General features: G+C 34.9%; 1 protein-coding gene across 3 annotated transcripts in view; it reads right to left on the bottom strand.

Moving 5' to 3' along the window:
* Positions 1 to 21,204, bottom strand: part of rho-5 (rhomboid-5) — a 670,560-nt gene that overhangs the window by 15,389 nt on the left and 633,967 nt on the right. For 2 of the 3 annotated variants that reach the window (XM_083125574.1, XM_083125572.1), the window contains 3 exons: positions 18,696 to 18,857; positions 6,650 to 6,670; positions 1,527 to 1,618 (listed from right to left, as the gene is read on the bottom strand). In XM_083125574.1, the coding sequence (XP_082981700.1) occupies positions 1,527 to 1,618; positions 6,650 to 6,670; positions 18,696 to 18,857 (275 nt within the window). The remainder of the gene's footprint in view (positions 1 to 1,526; positions 1,619 to 6,649; positions 6,671 to 18,695; positions 18,858 to 21,204) is intronic. The other variant, XM_083125573.1, reaches the window with a different exon arrangement.

Raw genomic sequence — 21,204 nt, 5'->3', positions numbered from 1 at the left:
CTTGTAAGAATTACCAAAATTAAGCTTTAATGTTGACCAATGCAGCCAGGCCACTCATGACATAACTGATAGCTTTCAGATCGCACCCAAACCACAAAAATTTGTTTCCACTCCAAAACTACAACTAGGTTCACTTCATGGCCATATTTAGAGGGGGGAGGTTTAGAACTCACCCCTCCCCCAGAAACTTCTGGCATGATGGATTAATGGACATTCAAAAACCAAAATCAATAATTCATTTTCAAACATTTCTTTAAAGCTTTACAAATATACAACAAGGAGACAATGCTGAGACAATCGAGCCAGAACTTACACTTGTAATTCCTGAAACTTGTGTGAAACAGGTTTCATTCTCAGAGTTGCACCCCACCCGTGTGACCCCTCCACATTCAGTTCTGCCATCCTCTATCCAGTCTTGTTCCTGTTGCAGACTGAAAATTTCCCTAGGATTGTCCCAAAATTCCTTTCCCAACCTTTAAATTCCCCTTGACAGAAGTTACAACCTAGGACGTCCAGCTTCGCAGCTCGTTACATTCACCACCTTCCACCCAGAGGTCAAGGCAGTATATGCATATACTTGTATAGTGCATAGTGACTGCATATAACACTGGTTGGTAAGTATAGAAACAAATATGTGCATCGGGAGGGGGATCGAATGAGACCATAGACACCCCTGGAATTTTCATTACTTATTTCGTTGCAAAATAGCAGAAAGTTTGTTATTTTTATTGACAATAACAGAAATAAAGTTAATTTTGTTAGTATTCAAACAGAACAACGAAAGTTAAAACTGTGTTGGATCAAAAAATTCAAGTGTACATACAGGAATCAGGTTATATGTTATTTTCTTTCATATTCTACCACGTAATCCAAAGAAGGAATGGTTCCACAGTTTTCAAAAATTCAAAGTTAAGTTTTATGTGAGAGATCAATGGAAATAAACAAAAATGTTAATAACAAAATAGAATAACTATGCATTTCAGTAAACTAACTGTATGAAATATAAAAATACAATAAAAACAGCTGTGTTGGATATTCATTCATCGGGTGGATCAAGAAAAAAGTCTCCTGAAGGATATAACAACAACAATAATAATAATAATAATAGTAGTAGCCTGCCTCCATGGCAGAGTGTCTATTCATCAATTTCATCATGTCATCACTCATCCCCATCTTCGTAAATTAGCCAAAAGTGGCACAAAAGTGAAGTAAAATAATAAATTAATAATAATACATTTGAAATAAAATTGGTTTATTTTATGAGATGTTAATTATTATTGTACAATAATAATCATAAACACACTAATAATTATTGTTATTACTTCTATTATTCAAATTTTATTAATTGGCAGATCCCTCTTAAAAATTTCTGGCAATGCCCATGGGTGAACCCCCCTGAAAGTTTTTTCCTGTCTACGGTCATGGTTCACTTTGGTAAAAAAAAGTGTTAAGACAAATTCAAGAGACTATTTTGAAGACCAAATAGAAAACTAAAACGTAAATAAGCAACTGCGATATGAACTTACTTTGGATCCAACCCACACACAGAACCCGATATTCTTCCTCCTCCAGCATGGTTGTCCTGATCCAGCCACTTCTGCCACGTGGATATTGTTTTCTGAAAATCACAACAAGAATACATTGTATTATCACCAGAAAATGGTCCCTGTGGATAATGATCACTTAAAATTTTGAGCTTGGCAGCTACAAGATGGAGAGAAAACTAATGATAAACATTCCTTCAATTGTTTTCCATTTACTTAATACACATACTTTCTTTGCTATTGTGTCAACAAAGCAAACCAAACACAAAAATATATTATTTTAAAGATTATATATTTAAATAGTAGCAATATATTCACAAAATAATAACAGCCAAGTCAATGTGCCCTTATTAGATGATGGCATGCTGCTTTGATGACAACATTGAAGCCATAACATGCACATTTTTCTTGCAAAAACCAGAACAGAATCAACAAAACACTTTCAGTCAACATTAACATGCTGTTTTTCCCCACTCTCACAATAAATATGTTTATGTTTTAATTTCTTTTATAATCTCTGTACTTCAAAATTTTTATTCCCTAATTTGTATATGATCTTACTTTGGTTCTCACCAACTTATAATAATTGTAAAGAAGGGTAAAGAAATAGCTGCAAAACGAACGAACATGTTTTAAACAAATCACACAACATAGTATTTATATTGATCTAATTTATTACTTATTATGAATGTTGAATATTGCTGATTCACAGCTCATTCATCTTTAACAATTTTACCAGAATTCTTCTATCTTATGTAAATTATGTTTAGAATTCTTTCCAGAGAATTCATATGAATCTTCATGTGGTTTGTTCTTGCTCTTGCCTAGATAGTATCAGTAGTTTCGTGGCTATGTAAGTCTATTAAACTATTGGTAATATCTAGAGAACAATGAAAGAAAACAACATTAAGGTTCACGTGAATGCTCTGGAAAGAATTAAGGAGATGTAATTTTTTTAGATTTTGGAATGTCATAGCGGTTTTCCAAAAGGAGAGGAAAATTTGAAAACAGCTGCCATGGTGTTGGCCAAAGGTCTAACGAAACATAAAAGGGCAGGAGATTTTCTGTCCTGTTGCAGTTTACATACATAGACAGTGCATTAATAGTGAAAATAACTGTAAAACGTAAAATGTAGTAAGTTGACATTTTCCATGCCCTTTCAACAAGGGTCTATGGAAATTAAATAAATAAAAACTGAACTTTTCAATGTTCACAGTTTCATATCTTCCCATGCTTTTCAGAAGTAACTGTTATCATCTAGCTGTTGTTTAAAAACATGATCACAAATGAAACCTGTTAATAAAATCAGAACATTTTGTGGATAAAAATGAAAAAGGAAATGAATTGAAAAAATTACTGAATGTATTATGATAATAGTTCTATCATATTAAATACTTTTCTACATGAAAAGCAACACATGCCTTGATCAAGTATAACAAAATATGCAGCCTTAGTTGTACAAATTTTGCACTATTTCCTTTCTTTATGTTTACACGGTAGGTACTATCCGAGGGTAAAATACGACAACTGTTACCGAGTTCAAACATTAAAAATCTTGCTTAATATGTATTTTGTTTTCAGTGGAGAACTACAGTATGTACATTATATTAAACTTGATTTGCATAAATTAAAATTAATATTGTGCATTTATTGCTTGAGTTTTTACTTCCTTGATAGTACAATCACACATATTGTTGCCTTTGCATTAACCCTCTCCCAACCCCACTTCTCCCTCACTTCCAACCATGGGCATAACAGATGTTTATATTGGTTTTCATTATTTAATATTTCTTTTCTACCTTCCTAAGTTAATTGCAAGATGATATGCATATGTAAACCATACTGTAACAAATAGTGCAAAAAACAGTTAGCTTGGACAGTTTCATTCTACATGCCATTCCATTTCTTCAGCATTCAAGAAGGTTGCACAAAATGAAAACACTGCTATGTTTCAATTTAATTATTTACTAGGCATTAAATAATATTCTAAAATGATAAACAAGTTCTTCAAAGTCATCAAAACAATGGAAAATCACTAATCTTACTTATCAGGACCGAAATATAGATTCTTCTGAACTAGCTAATGAAATAGCATCAAGTTTAAATAAATTTTAGGGAGGCAAGATTTACATAGATATATTAGTATATGTAACTTTTCGAGAGCAAAAAGTGCCTTGGTCTCATAAAGTTGGTACCTACACAGAATATATTATAATTACATGTGAATTGTTGGGTCAGATGTTGGTTCTTAACTCATTTGTAGAACACTACCATGGAATGCCAAGTATCCCAATTGAATGAAAGTTGTCACATGAATTTTCAGTAAATTATAATGAAAAATAGACATTCAATATTTTTCCCCTAAATTGCTAACTTTATTTTAGAGAATCGTGAAGAAAAATGTGCATTCAACAATCACAAAAGTAATTATAGATGCAAGAAAAAATAAAGAAAAATCAAAACTTTGAGAATACTATATTTTTGGCTAAAAAGCATTTGTAAAGAAATTAATGTATATAATTCAATACATGTTCAATACTGGAGTGAAGCATTTTCTATTTTACATATCATACCAAAGTATAATTTAATGACAGTAAGGGAACAAAATTTAACATTTCAAGACAAGCAGACGAGAAATATAGCAAATATTTGAATTAGTGGGAAAGTGGCAATACTACTCTTAATAATAATAATAATAATAATATAGTTCACTTTGGATGAAAAAAAAATTAAATACACGAGAAGGCATACTTTAGAAACTGGAAGAGCACCAAGAAATATATATTGGGTAAGAGGTATTATGCAAACTTCTAGTTACTGAGAAGAATATTCATATGAAAGAACACTTAACTTAAAATATCCTTGTAAGATGAGCAATCATTTGTGGATGAGACAAACAGAACAGGCGTTTATTCAAAATTGTCAGTCTTCCAGAATGACCAGAAACTAGGTCTTTGTGAAAAACTTTGGAGGGGACGTTATGAAAATTTCGGATGGAGGGCAGAGACAGCTTCTGCCTATGTGCAATGCAATTAATTTTTATTTACGTATTCACTGAATGGATCTCCTTCAAAACATTCTTTCCACACCACTTCTCCATTTGCTTCCATGCTTCACCAGTGTTTCTACCTGTCTCTCACATCAACTGAGGTTCATCTTTTTCGTTCCTTGTTTTCAGCAAGCAAGTAGAGAAATCAGATATGCTCCTCTGACTCAGGTTAGTGGGATTTCAAAACAAACTTTGAACAAAAAAATTGTGAGTGAGTACCACAGACATACGCTTGCATCCCTTTTCCATCAAGTAATGTTGCAACCTGTTCCGTTCAGGACTGCTTGACGAGTTGAGAGCAATCTACACATCACTGGGAATTGAGGGAGTTTTCTCTAAGAAAATATCTTCTCCATATCATCCTGCTCCGATCGTGGCAGCGGCTTAAGAACCTGCGAGTGCTTGTTATCTTGCCTTCAATGCGGAACAATTTAACAATAGAGGAGAAATCAACTGACAGTGAATCCAGGGCTGTAAACATCATCATGTATTGCAACAATGAGCTACCTTTTTTTATTAAAAAGAAAGAACAAATTAATTTTGACGACCAGTTTGAGGTGAACATATTTTCTTGTCCTATGAGAAGGAGCAATTGTAAAAAATGAACAAAGGAACTTTGTTCAAAAACAGAAGCTTAATATTTTGAAGCAAACTGTGGAAAAAGAGAAAGAAATTAATTTTTCACTTTGCCTTTGAGAGCAGGAAGATAGGTTACAATAGCATAAGGCTTTGATATATGCCCATTTGTGATATGTAGTGATGCAGCACTTCATAAAGGTGACTGCATGTTTAAATGCCATTTTGCATATTGAATGAGGCGAAGTTGAGAATATTTCACAATTCTTGGTGCGTTTGGAGTACGGTTGTGTGATAAACCTGAGAAGAGTGGTGGTGGCTTTGGGTTTCAATTTCTACTGAGATTGCCTGGGATTCTGGTGGGATGTCATGGATGTCATGGATACCTGAAGCTTCTTGGATGTGAGAGAGAGCAGAATCTTGCATATGAATCAAATGCACTTGTCCTTGTGATAGAGAATAGTATGGTACTGGAAGTAATGTCTCAATTTTCATTACTGGAAACACAACAATGGGATATCACAATAGACTTATTTCTCAATGTAACCCCCTCTATACTAATACACATATCAGCATGCCAGAGCCCTTGTGACATTATACATGCTAAGGCCAGGTAGATACAATGTGAGACCCAAATTATGTATGTGGCTGATTGTAAGACAAGGCATGAGCATTGATCTCCACCATACAAAATAAGATATAAATAAATAAATACACCAAATCACATGAATTATGATGGTTAGGACATGTGTAGAAGATGGAAGACAGTTGGATGCCTAAAGCAATTTAAGAGAACATGTATGTATTAATGTCAAAAATAGAAAGAATTTAATAGATGATGTTTTTATTGAAGAGTTAGAATTTAAAAGGAATTAACAGTTTCTGAAACTAATGACTAAATTCTAGAAGGGTAATAAACATAAAAAATAAATGGCATAGAATCTTAAAACTACATATGTATGAACAGTGGCGGAGATTCGGTTCCAAAACTGGGGGGCAACTACCCCCTAATCGCCGCCACTGTGTATGAACAATAAAATGTTGTTGATACCACTTCGGCAACACATTTTACTTTTCAAGCTGACAAATATATTTTTCCCAAAAATTCTTTTTAAACAATATAATAACTTTAAATATTGGTCTATTAATCTTTCTCACTATGATGTGAGTAATTTAATATGTGAAGGAAAGAAATATAAAATCCACTTTCTAATTCCTTGATGACTGTAGAAGCAAGTTAATATGTAAAAGAAGCAGTTCATGCAGATAAAATGGCATTTTAATTACACAAGTACAGTTAATAAAGAAAAAAAAGAATTAAAAAAGGAAAATCAATCCACAAACACACTGACATGCAACAATTGCATAAGACTTTCTTCAACACAAATGCCTATTTGAACTACAAATGCTGAAACAAAACAGAACCAAACAGAAGTCCTACTATCAGGCAAGGTTTTACTATGGAAGTATCGTGACGTACCGTTGGTAGTAATCCTCGCACCAGTTGGTTGGAAAAGAAACAAGAAGGCATGGTTACACAAGAGTGTAGAGAACATGTAGGATTCATTATAATGTTCCTCTTTTAATCAATGGTGTTGCTACAGAACATTGACATCAAAATAGATTAAGTACACACATAGAAAAGTACACAATCATACAAACTTTCCTTCCTTGAAATTTGTCTAGTGATGAATAACGAAGAGATTCTCTAATGTCAAACATGTGTTCAAGGTTTTTGAGAGTTTAATATCCCGTCATTAGGGAGCTTTCAGACTGAAGCAACAAATGGAAAGCAACATGAGCCCTTCCAGTCTGTGAAAAAGGATTCGCTGGGCATGTTCAATCAACAGACTGAGGCAATGTGGTGTTCTCTTTTGAGAAAGTAGCTCAGTTGAGTGACATTGCAAGTCAAGCACTGCTTGTAATGTCATTCTGGCATGGAAGATTACATTTATTTCTGAAGATTCATTTCCAAGTGACACGTGTCGCCTTGGTGTGAAAGCTACCTTAGGGATTGATGTACAGAAGACAGTCAATTTAGTTACATTAGGGATGGTCAAACCTAAATAATTTTCTACCTGGATTTCAAATATCCAGATTATCCAAATCATCTGGATATCCAATATCAGGTTACTTGGATTATCTAAATTATCCAGATATTTGGATTATCCAAAATGTCTGGATATCTGAATGTGTGCATTATCTGGACAGTTTCATCATTTAAACATTTTACGGGCTATCCACATATTCTTATTCTTCATGTTCGTATTTCACTGTACGGATTTTCCATAAATCCTTCACCAAATTTGTACTATCCGGATATTGGAATTATCTATACTATCTGCATATGAAACTGATATTGGATAACTTGGCATCCAGATATCGATTATCCAAGATTGGTGGCCATGCCATACTTTACATGTATTTGTATTGATTAATTGATTGACTTCTTGCTTTAAGTCCACTTTATGCACAGAAAGGCTAATTACGACTGGACTTACAGTACAAGTGGAATCCAAACCATTATGTGCCTCCACCGGGTATCAAGTATGGTCAGTGGGGGTGATTTGGTCCCAAAACTGGGGGGGTGGGGCAAGGTGCTAAAACAGGGGGGGCAAAGACAGTACATTTCCCTTTGTACATAAGATTTAGCATAGTTTGGGGACAAAAACGGCAAAAATTGTCCCCCCCCCCTCTCCGCCACTGAGTATGGTGTGCTTGCAGTAATCTAAATGTAGCTAATTGGCTAAACTGTCCTTTGCATGTGTGAGCTCTAGGTAGACCATTTTAGTTAATGTTCTACTTTTAATTGACTGCTAGTATTACAGCAGGTTAGCAATAATCGACTTTGAACTGGGGTAAATTAGCCTTGCACCTACACTGGGCAGGACTCCCTGATGGCATAACACTCTCTGTTTAGACAAACTCTACTGGGTCTCGGAAAACTACAAAAACCTTTAGTAGGTCTAACGTACAGTTATAGTGCATGTATAGTAGAGGAACTAAACGTGAAAATATTCTCTTCAGTATTATACACCCGCCGCAAAATGACTTCGGACCTCATAACAAAAGCACAAAAAATACAGAAAATTTATGTGATAAGCTATTATTAAGCTATTAGATACAGCAAAAAATGCATACGGAGTCATGTTGCCTTTGCTTTTGAGAACCATTTGGATGCGCTTGGGCATCACTAAGACTTCGGAAGTAATATAAGTCCTAAAAATGAGATTCAACTTCCCATTGTTAGAAAGGTTTCCATGGAAATGAAGCCTAAATATTGGACATGGAATGAAATTTTCTACGGAATCCAATAGAAGGCATCGAGCTGAATCCATTGCGTGCAAAATCATTTCTCTATGTTAATTAGCAACGGATATATGGGCGTTTGAAATTAGGTAATTGTTTATTTCAAATCATCTCCATGGAAATAACAACAATGGCTAAAAGTGAGATTCAACTTTCCATTGTTAGAAAGTTTTCCATGGAAACCAAGCCTAAATATTGGACATGGAATGGAATTTTTTTACGGAATCTGAAATAATAGCTTTTCACATGAATTTTCTGTATTTTTTGTGCTTTTGTTATGAGATCCGAAGTAATTTTGCGGCAGGTGTATATAATAAATTATGTAGCATATATGTGTGGTGGCTGTAAATATAGCTTTTTTATTCCTCTTTATTAGCAATTTTTTTATATCTATTTAAAAATCTGAACACAGTATACAGAGTTTTCAGCCTGTAATCAAGGGGCCATGGATTTGAGACCTGGGGGAGGTACACCGCATAGTGGCTCAGATCCACTTTCAACTGTAAGTCCAGTACTGATTAGCCTAACTGAGCATTAAGTGGACTTACAACATTTTTCTTTATTTGACTGGAATCCTCCACCTAACACATACAAAATGTAAATAAGCAATGTCAATCCTGTCTACTAAACATTCATGACAATAAGAATGAATTCACATGATTGATATCTGAGAAAAATCTCTTCAATTCATTCCTTCTTTTATCAGTGAATTTTATTTTCTAGATGTTTCACCTTCTCTTCATTCTTAGTATTTTTAAAGAGTTTTATAAGTTTTAGTTCAATGAGGACAAATGTTTAATTTAAATTCAAAAGGATCAAATACATTAAATTCAACTTAAAAGTGAAAAAAATCAGAATTTTTGATCGTATTCCGTTGTAATCTTCTTTTCAGCTACTAGATGCTTGAGCTTCTATGTAAAACAGAACATTACAGCTTGTATGTGTTATTTGAAATAATATACCGCATCATTGCATAACTTTGGCTAGTTTTAAGCATGTATATCTTTAATATTAAATACAGTTGATTTAGTTAAAAGAAATATCATTCAGCCAAATTTAATACCACATTTCTGTGTTATTCAGTAATTTCTAAACTTTTAAATCAATTTGTTTCTAGATTTTTCACTTAGTTTATTTTGATTGTTTGAGTCTTAATTCAAAAAGGTAATACAAAATTACAGCGTAAAAGGCTCTGTACTCCTAAAGCAATAATATTTTTCTTTTTAATTGCAACTTGGGTTGATCATGATATTTGATTAATATACAATTTAAAAGCAATATATCTTTGTGGTATTATCTTTTCTATTCAATAGCTTTTCTTCATTGCTACAGCGAAAATAAGATGCATGTGGTAGAGAGATAAATGGACTTGACTTTAGAATTCGAAAAATTTGCTGTGTAGGAAAATATTTTGCCCTCATTTTCTGGCAATATATTTTCCAGTCCACACTGCTTTCCAATTGATTGAATTGTTGTTTTTAAGTCCACTTTATGCACAGAAAGGCTAATCGGACTGGACCTACAGTTTAAAGTGGGATCCGAACTACTATGTGCCTCCACCAAGTATCGAACCCGGGACCCCTTGATTACAAGGTGATGACGCTACCACTGCGCCATCTGGGAGGCCCTTGTTTTCCAATTGGTGCAGCATCCGAGACACAAATTCACATTCAATGTATGGATTGGCAGTCAAATCTTTCAAGATTTGGATATCTATTCCTAATATCATTGAAGATTTGGATATACAAGGGGCATTCAAATCAAACTAGATCTTTTGATTTTCAGAATTTCAGAATTTGGATATCTAGAAAATACTTTTATTTCTTAATGTAATTAGATTTGATTGGACTGCTTGCTTCACCTCTTCATTACTACTGACATGCTGGCCTCTGAGGAACTGTGTCTTGCAGAAACAGAACGCTCCTAGTGATTGAAACCAGGCTTTTTTTTTTTCTTTCTTCAGAGGGTCATGCGCATCTTGAAAACCTGACAGCCGTAACACTGTTGGTGATTACACCACTGGGTGGCATGTTACTCATCGATTTTCAAAGGACAGGAGTTCCACTTGTAGAATGTTCATGGGAACGACAGCAGTAACTCCAAGCTGCCTCGACCAGGATTATCTTGCTCTTATCTATGGCCGCCTTTCAACCATTTGCAACATTGAAATGTTTTACTGCAGATATGGACCCCATCATCATACTGTGCTTGAAGTCTTCTGTGAATTTCGCTCTGTTTTACACCTTCATTCACAAATTTTTTTCACAGTATGTTCCATTTTGTACTCAAAGGTTTGAGTGTCATCTTGTTTAACAAGTGACTCATGTTGCCTGCGACATTAGCACTCCATGTCGTAACACTTGTCTCTTATAAGTAAAGTTGGTAACACTTGTCTCTTATACGTAAAGTGTTCGGGTGTGTTCCATTATTCTGAAAAACCAATATTCCTAGTTTGACTTGAACGATTCTCGTAGGATCCAGGATTTGGGATTCAGAACCAGGGTTCGAGATTTGGATATCGGATTTTGGATTCAAGATTAAGATGTTGGATCCAGAATTTCAGATTCATATATCAGCTCCAGAATTCAAGATCCTACTGGATCTGGATAATTTGAATTCAGATTCAACAAATTCATTCAGTTTGAGATTCACACCGACTTAATGAGAAATATTCACTACTGCATCAAGATAGATTTACGTCCCAGTTTTGAAATATGCTCAAAGTTAACAATTTCTGGCAAGGGCAGAGTTATTTATATATATAAAAAAGCTTCCCATTCTTTTTAATAATAAAATTGCTGCGCAAGTTGTGCATGAAATGATAAACATATTTACTTGTATTGCTTAAAACATAATTGTTTGTTTGATTTGTCATCTTAAGTCCACTTTATGCACAGAAAGGTTAATCGGGACTGGACCTACACTTTAAAAAAGGATTCGAACCACTGTGCCATGTGCACTTAAAATAATTGTTGTGTACAGTTCTCAGTTCATGTTGATTGGTGGGTGAATCGAACCAAAACACTTCCCTTGTCAGAGGATATTTTAATTTTTCAGATGAACTCAATAATGAATTATTACCATACTAGATAACTTATGCATTGCCTTCATTATGCCTCAATGTTATTCCTGGAATTGAGCCAATAGTATTGAATGAAAGTAAACATGAAAAAAAGCTTATATGACGGTAATAGTTCTATATAAATATTAAATTTCAAACCATGTTAGTCAATACATATGCGTTTAGTATCTGGAAATAATTTACACACTAAATATTTATTTTAATGTTTATCAACATTGCTACATTTTTCAAATAAAATACTTATTAATTGTTAAGAAGGGTGTGTTAGTGTAAAAATATTTCGATCATTAACTGATGCTATGTAATTGGAGTTAGACTAAGTATATGAAAATTATGAAATAAATTAATAATGTTAAAAGAGAGGATGTCACAATTTCTTTTCTTTCCATCCATAACATAATTCTCCCACTGGATGTAAAAATTAATACTGTTACACTGACCTGTAGTTATGCAAGAGTTAAAGCAGTGGTGTTGCCTGATAGTACATGTTAGTGAACAAAACACTGCCATAGCACAAGTTTTGATGTTCAATGATCAAGAACTATTTATTTTTTACTGTATAAGGATTTGCATGTGTAATAACAATATGCTCATGCACACTAACCAAAAACTAGTTTCAAGTGCCAGGTTGACATTATCAATGATAACTAAGAAAGAAACGGAACTGTTCGGAATAAATGTTACAATGAATTAGTATTTAAAAAACATTCCATAAATGTTGCAGATATATCAATATGCCACTTGGAATCAATATTGCATCACACAAAGAATGAACTTTATATTTTTTTTCAATCTACCACACTATAATTTTGTCGAACTAGAAGTTTATGAAATATCTACAGTTGACCTGAACAACTGGACAAATTTCACTGGATGTAAGAGTAGTTAAATAGAGTTACTGATTAGCCCAATCACAAATAATTGTAGTAATGGTGAAATACAAGAACAATACATTCCACAAATATCCTTCCCTTATTTGATGCAATGATTGCAAATTTTTTTGTCGTATCATAAAGTTATAAATTGTTTACAGTTCTCAAAAGGAAAACTGAAAATAATTTCTGGAAAACAATATAGATATATAAATACTTTTAAAAAAATAGATCTTCAAACTTTTTATAATTTCCAAATTTCAACTAAACTACTCCATTACATAAATATTAGAAAAGTGAGACAAGTCTTATATTTTTAAAACAAGTTCACTCACAGTATTAGTAGCATTTATTCCTTTTCCACTCAAATTGTGCCACATTTATGACATGTTACACTGACTTGCACAATTTCAGCAGTCTCGGTGCCTTTAATTGTGGAAGTATATGCTCTTTTACAAAATATATGCTCAAGAACAAAACATAAAGTGACAAAAATTTTGGAAGCCAAAGTGGGACACTTTATGTGCGCAGCCGAAAACGTCATAAATGAACATCATTATACATTATTTGCAATGGCGAGTAAACAAACTATATTCAAACTGACTTATGATATGGTAAACCCATACATCTTCTGCAGCTTCCATCTATAAATCCTTAGTTTTTGTAGTCAATTTTTTTTTTTTTTTGATAGTCTTATTTGATTTGATTTGATATTTGTTATTTAGCATCACTTTTCTGCCAATTTCGGCTAACCTAGGATGAGTGATGATATGATGAAATTGGTGAAGGGGCATTCACAAAGAATACCTATGCTCAGCCTCGGATTTGAACCTGGAACTCCTGGCATCGTAGAATGATGTGCTAACCACACCACCAAAGAGGCTGGTGGTACTCTTACTTGAGATTGCACCGGATTCTTGTAGTTTACGTTGGCTGCTGTTTAAATGTTTATTTACATAAAGTGAAGCACCATGGGGAACACAAAAATCTGCACCACATGTTTCACATCATACATAACTTTCTGATATTGTTTTCTTAAGGAAAGGTTACTTGCTTTGTAGATCGTCATTTAAGGCACACCTCCACGTTGGCATTTTGTAAAGTATCTACAATGGATTACAGATGTGCCTCACTATACGTGGTGGAATATGGGACAAGAAAGAGCTATGTAAAGGAACACCAAGTGACATTCGATGTCAATATCATGAATTGATACCAATGATTGAAGCTTGGCATTTCTGTTCTTCATGGCAATGACCAACAATAACCTACAACAATCACTAAACTCTTCTAAATACTATTCTCGTAAAGCTGCAAATTTAGAGTAAATTTTGTGGAAAATAAGACAATTCTGCATCTAGTAGTTCTGTGGACACAGGAACATTTATACTAAAAGTGAGACTGCAGAAAAATTATGAAGAGATGCTGGAAAATGTACCGTAGAGATGCAAAGAACTAGATGAGTCATGTACCCATGGTACAACAGCTTGCAAGACTCAGGGCCTACCTAACAACTGGCAGCCTAACTCCCACATAACTCGGCAGAGATGGGCAATCATCCAACCAGTTGTGGTCAGCACAATGAACCCGTCATTGTTGAAGGTTTCCATGATGGGCTTTGCTATTCATTCATAGCTCCCCAATTTCCTCATGACAGTGGGTGGCCATTAGTCCCATACACTGGCTGAAATCTCAGGGGACCCGAATTGCCATGCATCCCTTAGCCTGAGCTCAAAGCCTGATGGACTAGTTATGTATGGACACTGATATTGAAAGAGGAGCAGTGAATGCACAATACAACTGCATGTAGGTTTTTCATTTAGCCCAGACTTCCTCACTGCTGACACAATACTTACAGGTTTATTTCACCTGCCAGAGGATTTATATGAAGGATCCTACGATTTTCTTGATCAAACGTGTGCTTAAGGTAGTTTTTGTAAAATGGAAAAAGGATAATGTCATAGAATTCAGATGTCACTCTTGTTTCCTATGTAAGTAAAAAAAAAAGTAACGTTCTCCCCTGTGTTTTTTACCATGTCATGAAGGCGTATAGGGATCATGGCCAAAGGTGGGGGTGATGTGATCAGCACCATGCCCCTGGCTGCCTTTACCCCTCAGTTTCCTCCAGGTACCCACTTATACCCCTGCCGGGGATCGAACCTGGGTCTCTCGCATGGTAGTCAAGATGCCCTAATGACTGAGCTACCGTGGCTACCTATGTAAGTGTAAAGGAAGATAAATCAAAGATAAATTGCGCAATGGAAGCTGTTGAATTTCAAGTTCAAAAACTAGCTTGGCATTTGCAACCATCTCCATGAACTTTGATATTTATATGTGAAAAAATGGTCTCCCAGATGGCGTTGAGGTAACATCGTCGCCTTGTAATCAAGGGGTGGTGGCACATGGTACCCAGTGGTGGCACATGCTGCAGTGAGTCGGATCCCACTTTAAACTTTAGGTCCAGTCCTGATTAGCCTTTCTCTGCATAAAGTGGACTTAAAACAACAACTATATGTGAAAATACGAAACATCAGCTACTACTTTAAAGATACAAGGGCAGATAACACATTAATAAGTGAAATGTTCAATGCAAAACACTCTTGAAAAGTATTTGTTTTCCTTGGTGCTTGACATGCTCTTATGGAGTACTTGTTTCAGATTTAGGCTTCCTTCGTTAAGTTGATGGCAAATTGTGTTTAAAAAAATGGCCTGAAATATTACTGATTGAATTACCCTTGTATGAAGGGATTTCAAAACATGTTTTTCTTATATATTTAATTTATATTAATTTCAGGATTTAAATTAATTTACTTTGGCATTTCATTATAAATTAACATAAGGGCATGGGTAAAATTTTCCCCATACTGAGGAGAAGTTTTTGTTTGTTAAACATAAGTTCCTTATTGATAAGTTACACTTCTTTTTCTCAATAACAATCTGCCTTAATGTTAAAAAAAAAATTATATAACTCTAACAAATGTGACATTTTTTTTTTAATGTCATAATTTAGTAAAGATCTCCAAGGTCTTACTACCCAGTACTTTGCACTAGTGAGGGGAAGGAAAGCTTGCATGTGTGTTTCAACTGAAATCCTACATCTTGCATGTGGAGGCTATGAACACAGGCTTGTGCACTTCTTTTGGTAATTCTTCATTTCTTTTTTATGAAAATGTGCTTTTACATATACATACATATACATCTATATGTACACTTAACTGAAAAACAGATCATATAGTGAACATTGTGCATAATTGGTGCATATTGGGACACAAATTCAGGCCAAAACCACTCTCACACTCACTCTCACCTCTTTCTCTTTCATTCGTATATTACAGACGTGATATCAAATTATATATTAAATGTATTGAAATAAACCCAATGCACAATGTGTATGCTGTGAAGTGTGGATAGCTTGCTATGACATATATTGTAATGCATGTGTTTTGTGCACGTGATTTCCATCAGTGATACTTTATTTGCACAGACATAAGAAATACACAGATATTGTATATATTGTAGCGTCAGCAGAAAATATTATATTGTAAAGTAAAAAATATATACCATTGTAAAAAAAAAAAAAAAAAAAACAATTTCTGACAGTTGAAAGTACACGATAATAGAAGCAAAGAAGTCTCAGTAAATATGGGTCTGCAAATGAGCCATTTGAGATAATTGCGAATATGTGGTTACAAGCTGACACTGACTTCAATGTTTGTAAACATCATCCTAGTTGGTAAAATGCTAATAATACAGTAAGAAAAGTCACTGGAGATCTCATTGCTTTTATTGAACATTCTACTTACTTTAACAAATGTTAGTATGTTACATGTTACAATTACTGTACACTCGTACCTGTTAAAGGAGGTGTTCAAAGTGTCGTCCTTGCATCTGGATGCAATACTGTACGCGATCCCGTATTGAATTTCGAATTCTTTTGAACACCCCCAGTTCATTTCGGAATTTGTCACAAGCATGTACAATTCTCTGTACTGATTGTATCCATCCTGTTTGATTACAACACCACCTCTCGGTTTTGTTCTGCTTTGTAAACAAAGAGCAAACCTCAGAAGAAGTAAAGCACTCTGTGTTTACAAAATACAATCAGTGACGGCTTCTAACCGCACATTCTCACACATTATTAACATTTTACCAACTAGGATGACGTTTATAAACAATGAAGTCAGTGGCAGCTTGTAACCACACATTCGCAATTATTTCGAAAAAGGCTCGTTTGCAGACCCATGTTTATTGAGACATATTTTTGCTTCTATTATTGTGTACTTTCATCTGTGTCAGTTTGCGCTATTACTTATGATACACCCTGTATACAGAAGAGAAGACGCACAGTGATGAACAAAATGCTTTAATAATATCCGACTCATTTTATCATAACCCTTTTTACAGCAGATGCTTATATAGAACAAGATGTAAGTAGAAGCACCATACCTCAACCATCATTTGCACAATGATGAGAAACCAGTCAGTAGTATTGATACACATTTTAATAAAAAACGTGATGCCCAAAGAAACATAACATAATTTGTTTCATTATATTATCTATTAACGTAGTTGGAATACATGTGGTTCATAAAGTAACGTAATAGCTAAGGATGATTATCAAAGGTCACCTATGTGGAGAATAAGTGTGTTCTACAATCCCGCAAGAAAAGATAAATAAAAACATCAATATGTTCCCCCAAATCATTTATGAAATTTCAAGGATCAGTAATAAAAGCATTGTAACAAAGCTTATTGAAGAATGTTACAAACTTGTACAATAATTTATTTTATTGTATTATGTATTATTAATTGCAATATTGACTTCTTAACTGTTGAGTTCACTATCTCAACATAAATAAATGACCCGACTATTGAAGGAATGCCGACCCAGCCAGAAACAGGAAACTGCGAAGGATGATGATGATGATGATGACTATTGAAGAAAGAGTATGAAAGTATAATAAATGAATGATTGATTGATTAGTTTATTTTACTTCGCATTTTGTGCCTCTTGGCTAATTTGCAAAGATGGGGATGAGTGATGAAATGATGAAATTGATGAATGGACATTCACAAACAACCAAGCCCGAGCGGGATTCGAACCCGGGACCCTTGGCGTCGCAATAAATGAATGAAAAAGGCATGGAAAAATACATCATCATCTCTGTTGGTGTCCATCAATTTTCTCATTCATCCTCATGGTTGTGATTAGCCTAGAGGTACAAAAATGACAAAGTGAGAAAAATACAGAAAAATGGAAAAACAACAAAGGAAATTGGAAATGATATTGGAAAATTAGAGATTAGAAGTTCCACTTCAAACTAAATGCAGTCGTGTTTTTTTTATTTGATTTCTAGGGAATTTATAAGAATTTTTGTGTGTGTTACCAGTGCTTGAAGGGGGAAATTCCTAGGTAGGGAGATGCTTAGTTGTGTTTGGAAATAGTTGGCGGGATTCTTGTATGGTTCAACAAGGAGACCATGAGACAGGTTGGTGGTGGGATTCTTTGTTACACCATTTGTAACAACAATTACATGTTTGGAGAGTAAATAATAGGGATACCGCAGTGAACCAATAATGCTACCGATGATGATTCTCTTATTGATTCCAATACATGAAACAATTTGATATTTCTTTAAGGTTTCCTGGTGGCGAATATTGAAGAGGTTTTCTTGGGCAATCAACCAGGTGATTTCCGGATAGGTTTCCGAGCTTTCGAGAGCTAACGTCACGTCAAGTTTAGCACTTCAATCCCTGAAGCTAATATTGATGTTAGCTCTCGAAACCTCGAAAGCCTATCCGGAAATCACCTGGTAATTGCCCGAGAACATCTCTTCAATTTGATATTGTTCAGAATATTTATACATTTTAATATGTAAGCATTCCATTCAAACTATACCATATCAATCTTCCTAAATTTTATTTTAAATATTTATAATTTCACAATGAGATAATCAGAATAATTAAATAGCAGAGACTTGATCAGAAAATCCATTTTTTCACACAGTATTGCAAATGTATTCTCCAGACTCCGTAAGGCAACCAAACTCTGGAAAAGTATTGATTAAATTTGAACCAATGCTTTCAGATATCACTTATATTGGCCCAGCTCTAATAAATAACACATGTATTACATTCCTCATATTTCTATCTGCAGAACACATTAAACTATAAATAGTTTCAGGCTAGTTTATACGGAATTTTCCCCTCATGTACAAACTAAAAGATTTGTGCATTCAAACTTAAAGGAGATAAATACTCACTGAGCAATCGGCACGAGAAGACTGCACACAGCCGGAATTATCATTTCGTATGCAGCATGCTGTATCCCGCTCCTTTTCCCTTGCATTTTCTATCCCTCTTATGATCTTATCGTCTTTCCTCATGCAGGGGGCGAATTTAGCACCAAGGTGAATTAAGTCTGCCTGTAGATATATGAAAAAGGATAATTTAGCAGAAGCCCAAAACAAAAAACAATATTTGGTACCTGAACTGCTCTAATCTTACAAAACATAAGTGTCTATCAGAAGACAGCAATCTTTCGTAACTACAGAGCTATCAATTGAAGTATTGACCGCCGCATCAGTGTTTGCGCTATCGGCAAGCAAGGTGCTTGCGGCCATATGTCGGCACTGTAGACTGTCTGTGAATCAAGTGAGTAAGTTTCCGTAACTAGTTAAAAAGTGATTTATTTACGACATGGAACTTTTACACACGGGAATCATGTTTCAAATCACCTTTGAACTTCATGTGCCAATTGAGTTAACACATATGAATCGTAAATAAATACACACTGTGTAGTAGAAAACATTTGCAGAGCCAAACACACTTTGTGGTTGAATACACTAGAAAACACACAATATGTAGCAAGCAATCTATTATTTTACAGTCGCCTGACTATGAAACAGGCCACACAATACTAAACAAGGACCCTTATCACTAGGGAACGGAACTTTATGTGCTAAAAAACTCAGAAATATTTATTTTTTATGTCTCATAAATGTTGAAAATATGTGATAAAAACAGGAAAATATGTGACAAAAATAAAAACATTTGGTAACAAAAATGCTTACCTCTTAGTGAGCTATTTTTTGGAAGAGTTGCAGTGGATCACCTTAGTTTTTCCAAATTCTCCATTGTAAATCTGTGACGATTATCTCTAAAAAGCATCTTATATTGTGAGAAAGATCGCTCCACGTCACAAGAAACAATTCTTGCATATTTGAAGCACGAAATGCCACTAACGCTGAAGTTTTCCAAAGCTTCCTCTTCCTCTACTTCACCTTCCAAAACATGTGCAATTTGGCACAAATTTTGAACACCTTGGTTTTTCCCAAAAATTTCTGTACATTTAGACATTAGCACTTGTGCGTTAGATCCAGCGGGGGTAATATTTCCCCCCCCCCCAATAGGATCGTAGGCGAGGCGCCAGAAGTTTGCCAGCGAGCGTGTTCAAAGACAAAACAAACCTAACACTCTCGATATGAAAGAGGTGCTGAGAATCAACATTTTTCCTTCGAGGATTTCGAGGTAGCTGAAGTCAATGAGCGATTTTATGTATTTAAAATGAAAATTCGCAAAATATGTATTTACATACGGAAAACTGGAAAATATGTGTTTTTATGTAAAATAAAATTTGCTGTGTTGACATATAAGGCTATGATCAGAATTTTGACAAAAACGAGCGTCTCTATCTTATCGCAGAAAAAACATTTATTTACCTAAAGTTCCGTTCCCTACTTATCACTTCACAGTCTCCTGTCTACATTCAGGACCTCCGTAAAAACCAGTTTCTAGCCCCCATCACCAGCTTACTTTAGTGGGTGTCTTCATAAAGATGTATCAAAAATGTGTGCGCATTGAAGGAGACTAGTTTGAACATTTGTTTTTATAAATCTGGTAAGGAATCACTTTTTAAAATAATTACGGAAACTGTTGTGCGCTTGTTTCATCGACACTATATGATGCTGACAAACGGCCATGAGTGCCTCCCTTGCCAATAGCACAAACACTGATGCGGCAGTCTACACTTCAATGGATCGCTCTGTAGAAATATAATTTGTTGTATTATCTTTTTGAAATTCTTAAAATTGTGAAATGCATTGAAATATATATACAAAAATAATTTTGAAAATGTACGTAGCAGTAAGAATTCAAGACGAATGAAAGATAGTATTAATATGCATTGTCACATAAGCCAGCTATACGAGGGGTAGTCGTAAAGTTTTAATTATCACCTCGAAAAAATGAAGTTATGTAATTAATTTTTTGTATGTTTGCAGGTGCATGTCTGCAGTCCTGGAACACATTGAAATCTCCGTGCCACAGTACCGTAGCATGCCGCTAGAGGAGCCAAAACAAAATGGTGCAGCCCATTGATAAAGTGGAGTATTGTGCGGTAATTCGTTTTCTGCATTTGAAGGGGAACAACGCTGCAACAATCCATGCTGAGCTGGTGGAAGTGTGCGGCTGCAATCCACCATCATATGACACAGTGGTTAGGTGGCGCAGACGCTTCCAGTGTGGTCAAACAAGTCTGAATGACGAAGAACAAAGTGGCAGACCATCTCTCTCTGAAGAACCTGGAATCGCAAGAGAAGTGGAGGCCCTGGTGCTCGAAGACCAGTGTATCACAATCGAGGCGATAGTGGAAAAAGTGAAAATCAGTCATGGATCAATTTTCAACATCTTGCACAACATTTTGAAAGGTTGCCGCTCGCTGGGTCCCGTGACTGCTTACACCCATTCAAAAAGCCCGCCAAACTGAGGCAG

Source organism: Lepisma saccharinum, chromosome 7 (genome assembly GCF_977018435.1).
Source record: "Lepisma saccharinum chromosome 7, izLepSacc3.1, whole genome shotgun sequence".
Lineage (NCBI taxonomy): Eukaryota > Metazoa > Arthropoda > Insecta > Zygentoma > Lepismatidae > Lepisma > Lepisma saccharinum.
Note: the sequence above shows the minus strand (reverse complement) of the source record. Positions and strands in the feature narration are given on the sequence as shown.